Consider the following 8605-nt stretch of genomic DNA (forward strand, 5'->3'; position numbering starts at 1 on the left):
GCGAGGACAGGGGCAGAAAGGAGGGAAACAGGCCATGTGGATCTTTACTACGTGATAAAGGCAGCCCTTCAAATCAGTGAGGAAGGATGAAGGCGTCGGTAAAGGTCCCTGGGACAATTAGCTGTCTTGTTCTAACAAACATCATACACATTTAACTGCATTACAGAGCCAAATAGAAAAATTATGAAAATATTAGAAAAACTGAGAAAACAGTTTTATAATCATAAGAACTTCCTAAACATGAGACGCAGAATCCACCAAAGAGTAACAGCTTTGATGACACTTAAAATAACTGTTTTCAATTTCTCTACTGAAAAGTTAAAAGGCAAATGGAGGACCAAGATAAATATTTGCAAAAACTAACCAAAAATGAATATCCATAATATACAAAAGCTTGTCTCCTACAAATCAATATGAAAAAAGACAGATAAGCCAATAGAAAAATGGGCATAGAGTCCAAACAGGCCATTACGGAGAAAAGAGAAAAGAACAATAAACTAATGAAAAGATAGTTAATTTCCCTAGTAATGAGGAAATTGAAAATAAAAACAATAATAAAATGCCATTTCCCCTATCTGATTAGCAAAAGTTTAAAATATTGATAACATTCAATGTTGACGGCAATGGGGAGAAGGCCGCGCTCTCTTACACTGTTCGAGGGGGTGTGGACTAGGGCCTGCTTCTCAGAGAGCCACTTGACATTAGCTTTCAGAAATGTTCAGGACTTTGGCCTAGCAATTTTCCATCTAGGACTCTACCTGAGAACAATGACCCAGGTGTGCAGGGACACACAAGAAAAGTCATTGCAATGCGTTTTATAATACCAAAAATTTTAAGACAACCTCAATATCCATCGATAGGGGAGTGATTAGACAAACTGTAGTCCATTCAGACTATGAAATACTATGTGGTGGATTTAAAAGAACAATGAGGTAGAGCTCTTTGTACTGACATGAATGAATCTCAAAATAACAAGCCTCCCTTGTTAAGATCACTCAACCAGTAGTGGGCTGGCGTCCGCTTACACTGGCTCCTGAGAGTCAACTGCATTCATCTCTTCCCAGCTTCGTGCTGGTGACAGCATATCAGTGGCTTGAAATCAGCCATGATGGAAGATATTTATTTATACCGTGGAAATTGGAACATGCTACAGATCAAAGCTTTTTTCCTAGAGAGCCAGATGTTAATATTTACCAGCATACCACTGAACGCACCCAACTCCAGACCCTATGTGTGCATGTGTGTCTCTGTCATAGTGTCAGAGGGTCTGGAAGGAATGGAGAGTCAGATGTTAATATTTACCAGCATACCAGACCTTATGTGTGCATGCATGTCTCTGTCATAGTGTCAGAGGGTCTGGAAGGAAACACGACAGGTTGGGAATAAGTGGCTCGGCAAATGCTCAAGAGCTGGGCTCTGGAGCCAGATGTCTGGGACCAAGTTCTGTCTCCAACACTTACAACCTATGAGACTTTGGGCAAGTCATTTAACCTTTCTGTGCCTCAGTTTCCTCATCTGTTAAGTGGACATGACAGTACCTACTTCCTGGAGTTGTAGGGAGTAGTGCTTGGCACATAGGAAATGCTCAGAATGTTAGTATAACCTCAGGAGACAGAGTGGGAGAATGACAGACTTTTGTGTTTACTTTATTTGTACCTGTACTATCTGTTTTTTTACACGTATATATTTCTTTTGTATTAAAATAAAAACCTAAAAGGTAAAACCAACAAACTCAATTTAAAAAGCGGTCAGAGTGCAGGAGAGACAGGTGTCCGTCCTCCCATCCTCCACTTCAACTTCCTACTCACCATCAGTGAAAAGAGGCTCAGGCAGCTTTCGGAAGAAGGACTTGAGTAGGCTGCTGATCACATTGAGGTCTTGCCAGCGCTGGGAAGAGGGCAAAGATGTTAGGCCACAGGCAGGCCAGGTACCCAAAACCCCAGTCCCCAGGTACCCAAAACCCCAGTCCCCAGGTCCCAGGCCAGCCTAGGCCCGGCCCAGGTGCCCATGCCTCCGTGCTAGTCCAGTCCAGTCCAGCTCAGCCCAGCCCAGCCCAGCCCAGCCCAGGCCCTTCCTGGGATCCACTCATGCCAAGCTCTTCCCAGACCAGGGGGATTTCTGCACTAAGAAGATTCATTGGGGACAGCAGAACAGAGTCCCCAGCTTGGTCCTAGCCCCCAGGCCACTTGGCCCCAGCCTCTCTCTGCTCCAGCCAGCCCCATGAGCTCCAGCATTTGCCACCTACAGAAAGTACCAGGTGCCTTCTTTGGTTCAGGCACTGTGAGGGACAGAAGTAAGCGAAACTCACCCCCATGCAAGCCTGCCCATTAGACTTCCATTGTGCCTGGTAGGGCCAGCTCCTGCTTCTCAGTGCTCTCCATTTATCGGAAAGTCATCCTTAGACCACCTCCACCCCCATCCCTGACATAGCACGTGTTCATGCCCAGTGCCTTCCTGTCTCAGCCCCTTTGCACTGTGCTCTGAACTCTCCGCACCCTGCCCTCCACATGGCTGGCTCCTCATCCTGCCTAAACATCACCTCTTCAGAAAGGCCTGCTCTGGCTGTCACAGCTAAAGTGGCCATCATTGCTGCTGCTCTGTCATCTGTATCACAGCCCTGACTTTGTTTCTCCATGGCAGTTACCACAATGTCATTATTGTACACATTCGTTCCTTTGTTCCTGCCTATCTCCCTGGCGTTGGAACTGTAAGCTCCATGGGTGGCAGGGCCCTATCTGTCTTATTTCCCACTGTGTTTCTATCACCCAGCTAGCTCTGTTAGCCTGGCACTTAAAAGGTCTAAGTCAGTAGTTCTTAACCAGGGCGATTCTGCCCCACCGGGACATTTGGCAATGTCTGGAACCATTTTGATTCACAGCAGGATGGGGGAGTGGCAGCCCTGGCATGTAGTGGAAAGAGGCCAGGGATGTTGCTAAACTTCTTCCAATGCACAGACAACCTCCCACAACAAAGACTTAATCTGTCCAAAGTGTCAAGGTTAAGAAAACTGGTGTAAATAAATGTTGAATACCAGAATGAATAAAAAACAGCCGAGGCATTTTCTCTTTGTCCACCAGGGGGCACCATTACCCTGCACAAAGTCAAGGATAATAACCTTGTGGGAACTGTTCAGAGTAACTCATGCTCAGAAAGCAACCTAGTAGCCTCGACTGAGCCTCAACAGAGACAGGCAACTTCAAAGACACACAACTCAACAATATACATGCTTGTTACAATGAATCCATAGCTTAACGCCCGACTATCAAAATATACTACCTTCCCTACAGGCTCAAGAGAAATTAGATTCACCCTGCAAACAATGCTTAACTTCCAGCACCCTCCCTCCCCAACAACAAATGACACCACTGATGTGTAAGACAAAACCACACACACTCAATACACTTGCACACCCACACCCTGGGCTCTCTTCTCCCTCCTAAGGCCCAGATAATGTGCTTTGGTGCATACTTTACCCCTACCCAATGCAGCACCTGCACACCTCCCTCCATTATCCCCTGGCCCTGATGTGTGGGCTCTTCTCATCTCCCAGCTGCCAAACCCAAGGCCTTGTCCTGTCCTTCTTGACTCCTCCTATGTGCAAGTATCTCCCCTCATCTCCATCCTCACCTGAGTTCCCCTCTCCCTCTGCCCGCTCAGAGCCTCTCCCTCGTATCCCTGGTGCCCACCCTCCCTCTGAACAGCAGCTCCCTCCATCGACTTACCTCCATGCCCCAGTATGACCCCATGGCCACTCTCCAGGCCACTCCTGGTCTAGTGCCTGATTATGCCATCACACCCATGTGAGTAACGTACCATCAACTCAAATCCAATGGGGCCACTACCTGACACAGCCTCCCTCTCCTGTCCTATATCCTAATTTCTTCCAGGGATAGATTTCACCAGCCCCCAGTTCAAATTTTTGGCTCTTCTTGCCCATCCTTCCTCTCTCTCATGCAACCAACTCCTAGAGCTTCTCCTATCCTCCTTATTCCCCTGGGACCACTGAGTCCTCCTGACCCCTTGCACTTCCAATATATCAGTAATTTCTTTCCTAGACTCCTGCTCAGGGCCTTCCTCATTCATATCCATTAGGTATAAGCTAAAGCACTATTCTTTCTCAAACCCCACTCTCATTTATGCTTTTCCAGCTGAAGAATCATCAAAGGCTCACTATTCCATTAGATCAAGGTCAAAGGCTTCAGTGAAGCCATGAAAATCCCTCTCTTCCCTGCCCTGGGCCAAGCCCAGGTGGTAGGTTCATTCTCTGTCCTGACATTCAGATTCTTCTCTGGGATTTTGGAAAATCCCATCGTGCCTTGCCTGGGCTGCCTTCTTGTCCACCTGCTCTCTCCTATTCATCCTTCAAAGATTCAAAAACTCAAACCTACCATCTGTTCCAGCCCTCAGCATCTTCTCCTTCCTCATCACACAATCTGGTCCTCATGAGAGATCAGCCTTTTCTCTTGCCCACGATTTCACACATACTTCTCTCCCCATTCCCTTCCCAAGGGCAGGAAGACTGTCATGTATCACATGAGGCTTCACGGTATGTGACTCATGGGACTTCACTGCCCAGATATATGGTTTTCCAAAAACCTCTTTTTCAGCAGCCTCTTTTGTCAAATGAAATCGTATACGAAAACCCAATAGAGAGAGGTTTCTCTAATTCAAGCACAGATGGGGGGGTCTTGACCTGGCCCTGGTCTCCCACAGCACCTCTGGGGAAACTTATGCTTCTGGAAAACATAATCTGAGAAACACTGGCCCTGCTGAAAACTCTTTTAAGTGTGGCTGTCATGTCCCTTCAATGAGCTGGTCTCTTCTCATCCGATTAGCTTCTTCTATTCCTGTGTTGCAGTCCCCCAAATTGCTGACTGCTCCAGAAAATACCATATACTTTCCCTCTTCTAAGCCAGGGACTTGCAAACCATAGCCCATAGGCTAAATCCACCCAGCAGTCTGTTTTTGCATGGCCCTTGAGCTAAGAATGGATCTTATACTTTTAAAAGATTGTGAAAAGAAAGAAAGAGAGAAAGAGGAGGAGGAAGAAGGTATGCAACAAAGACTATATGATAATCAAAGCCTGAAATATTTATTACCTGGCTTTTTACGGAGAAGGCGCGTTGAACAGCGGCACACCTTCAGAGTTCATGCCTTTGCCAGGGCCATTCCTTCTGCCTGGAATGCCCTATCCTGGCTTTCACTGGCTTTTAGTGAACTCTACTCATCCTAAGGCCCAAAACTCTTGTTGCCCTCAAGCCTCTGCCTCAGGGCTCCCAGGCCATGATTGCATCTATCTTTCAGCCTCCGCTAAGGTGATGCTTATCCCCAGTGGTGCCCAGCACATCTCAGGGTACAAAGAACACAACAGACACACACACCACCTCAGCCCTCTCCCCAGCACTCCACCAGCTGCACCCACCTCATCCTGTAGGTTGATATCACCAGGCCCACGGTTGAGCTGCTCCTGCAAGCTAGACACCACTGCATTGTTGCCCGGCACTCGGTAAATGCCCGTGGACTCCAGTCCCCGAGCCTCCACGACGCGACAGCATGCAGCCACGATCAGGGGGACGAGCTAGGGACACAGGCAGGTGGGAGTGTTAGAGAATGTGAGGGCAGCACTCTCCGCCAGTGGGCCGGAGGAAATAGAAGGCCCAGATGAGGACAATGCAAGGCCCGGCTGCTGCCAGGAACCCTATGGGGGGACAAAGGCCCTCGCTGCCTCCAGTTTCAGGCCTAGAAATAACACCCAAGCCTTGCTCTGGTCTGAGAAGGGGTCAGAGAATCTGGGCTCTGCCTCAGCAGTGCTGTTCCTTTCCTGGGCTTCCCAGCTGTGTCTGTAAGGAGAGGAGGACAGCTACTTCCAAAGTCCCTTGCAGCTCTGACTTCGGTGCCCTCTTTTCTGCTTGCTTTACACTGTGGCGGGACCTACCTGGTTCTCTGTGGCTGGCTGGCACTCCTCGAGCCGGACTCCAAACGCCCTGGGGGCTGCCTTCTTGTTCTTCTTGATAATATTGATGCCCCAGGGGCTTTTGGGGATGGCAACACTGTCATCTGGGGGTGGGCAGAGAGGGCCAGAATAAGCTGGGCTAGAGGAGGGGCAGCAGCCAAGCAGCCACATTCACCCGCCACATCCACATGTGTTTGGACATGTGGGGACTCCATGAGAGAGTCACCGAGATGCTGAGGGCCGACAGGAAGTTATATCCCAAGTACAAAGGCGGGAGGGATGAGGGTGTTCACTCCAGGGGAGAGAGGCCTCAGAATAATGTAAAGACTTGTGTGTGGCCTCCAAGGCTAACACAACAAGGTGAAAACCATAGGTTCTGGTTAAGCCAAAGGAAGAACTTTCTAACAGCCAAAAGTGTGTGAAGATGGAAAAGCCTGCCTCCAGAGAGGACAGACCTCCTGCCCTTGAAGGGATACGGCAGAGAATGTCTTAGAGGGAAATCAACTCCAGGCCCTCCAAGCCCCTGAGACCCTAAAAGCAAACACACGTGGACAGACACACCCACAGAGATACACACACACACACACAAACACACACACGCATGCACACACACTCACAGGCCCTCTCCTCCCATGCAGACCAACAGAGTTGACCCCCACCCTCCCACCTCCATGCATATCACCCCCTTAGCAGCCACCTCTTACCCTTGCTTCCTGCAGGCTGGTCCTGAGTCCTGAAGCCACGTGCCGCACTCTGTTTGAGGAACTCAGACTTGAGGCCCCCCAGGCCACGAGAGCCTTTGGGGGAAGAATCAGCTTTAGGCCCAGAGCTATGGCTGTGTAGGAAGAGGAGAAGAAGAGGGGTCTTCATCTGGGTGACACAGCATGCCACCTGCCCTGGCCTCTCCCCACTTTGGACCTCCCCTTCATCCCTGAGGAAAACCTCCACACCCTTCTGGGACTGGAGGCCTCATGTCCACCCTCTCTGCCCAAAGCAGATGGCAACTCAGGGGCTGTCCTCTAGCCTGGAGGTGAACCAGGAGGACAACCTCTGCCCCATTGCATGGCCAGGACTGCTGCTCCATGAGAGCTGGGCCTCACCTCACTTTTCGGTAATCATTAAGCTTCTTGCTGATCAGAGCTTGATTGGCACAGCCGGGGTCCTGAAGGAGGGGAAAGAGAAAGCAGATGCCATCAGTGCCCACAGTCAGCCTGCCACAGGGCTCATCCCTGACCCCTGCCTTGGCCTCCCTTCCCCTCTCCTCCATCTGCCAACTGGAGGGCACAGACCCTGGAGCAAGAAAGACCAGGGTTGGACTCCCAAGCAACCCCTCATCAGCTGTGTGACCTTGGGTAACACACTTAGCCTCTCTGAGCCTCAGTCTCCTCAGCAGTAACATGGGGGGATGTAATATGGCAAGTTCAGATTTGGGGTGCAGAATTATGCACACAGCACTCCTTGTACTCCTGCCAAGACCCAGGGAGGTGGCCTTTGAAGGACAGCTATTGTGACAATGAAGGTGACCTGGGACCCCTGACAGTGTCCTGATAGGGACATACCCAGCCAGGCCTCCCAGAGCAAAGGCCCAGATTCCAGGTACTTTCCTCCCTGCAGTGAGGAAAGACAATGTCCTGCAGGCAGAGCCTGCTTCAGGGAGAGGATATATCCTCAGCAAGAGGGTCTGTGGCCTAAGGCTGTGCACTAGCCCTCCCGCCCGCCACCTGTGGCAAGGACAGGTGCACACCTAGACCAAGCCCCAAGCCCAGGACCCCCATATCATTTTGTGCAGGTGTGCTGAGGGGATAAAAGGGGGTGAGTGGAGGTGGAAACCCCAGCCCAGGCGCCTGGAATGCAGCTGCCCAGGAAAGGGCATCATTTTTAAAATTCTCCCAAAGTCCCTGCCAAAGCCTTGGCTCAACCCCTGCTGCCGGCTGCCAAAGGCCAAGCCTCTTGGCCTCCTCCCAAGGTCAATGTGTTCATGTCCCTGCAGACAGGCCAGCCCTGTCAGAAGGGCCAGCCACAGTTCTGGCACAGGGGCCCCTCATTCTGTAACACACTGCTTAGTAGACGCGCAACACCCCCCTTCCCCCCGGAACCGGCAGCAAGAAGCCGAGGCTGGCCTGGAGCTGACCTCTTGGTGTTAGAGTTGCCCAAGGCAATCATAACAATAACAATAATAATTACTGTAATTCCCACAGTTATTATTACTGCCAGTCATGGCATACTAAGGACACTGGGTGCTCTGTGAGTCACTGTGCATTTTCTTTTCACACCAAATTCAAGGTTGGGTACAGAAGTAAGGTGTATCCCTGTTAGCCTATTTTATGGATTAGGAACTGAGGCTCAGAGTGGTAAAGATAGGTCCGCAGCAGGTGAGAGGTGGCCCTGGGGCCTGCCCTGGCCTCCCTGGCTCCGCCGGGGCTGGGCCAGGCCCTCACCTCGCCCTCGGCCCTGCTGTTCTCTCGGATTGCTCTGATCCAGCCCAGCATGTCATCCCGATCCTCAGCCTGAAAGAGATATTCACAGAAGTCAGCGGTGGTCAGCCGGAACACGTGCCTCCTCTTGGTCTCGCTGTAGGAGATGTCCACCAGGCAGGAGCCGATGCAGACGGGCGCCGCCTCGTCCTCACCTGCGACGGCCGCCGCCGCCCCT

At 50.6% G+C, this 8605-nt stretch overlaps 1 protein-coding gene across 1 annotated transcript in view; it reads right to left on the reverse strand.

The window, feature by feature from the left end:
• The window catches only part of ARHGAP23 (Rho GTPase activating protein 23), a 65472-nt gene that overhangs the window by 14874 nt on the left and 41993 nt on the right, over positions 1 to 8605 (reverse strand). The window contains exons 12-17 of the mRNA XM_015599107.2: positions 8392 to 8460; positions 7054 to 7115; positions 6658 to 6788; positions 5936 to 6057; positions 5423 to 5578; positions 1809 to 1887 (exon numbers count right to left, since the gene is read on the reverse strand). Coding sequence (XP_015454593.1) covers positions 1809 to 1887; positions 5423 to 5578; positions 5936 to 6057; positions 6658 to 6788; positions 7054 to 7115; positions 8392 to 8460 — 619 coding nt within the window. The remainder of the gene's footprint in view (positions 1 to 1808; positions 1888 to 5422; positions 5579 to 5935; positions 6058 to 6657; positions 6789 to 7053; positions 7116 to 8391; positions 8461 to 8605) is intronic.

Source organism: Pteropus alecto, unplaced genomic scaffold (assembly GCF_000325575.1).
Source record: "Pteropus alecto unplaced genomic scaffold, ASM32557v1 scaffold98, whole genome shotgun sequence".
Lineage (NCBI taxonomy): Eukaryota > Metazoa > Chordata > Mammalia > Chiroptera > Pteropodidae > Pteropus > Pteropus alecto.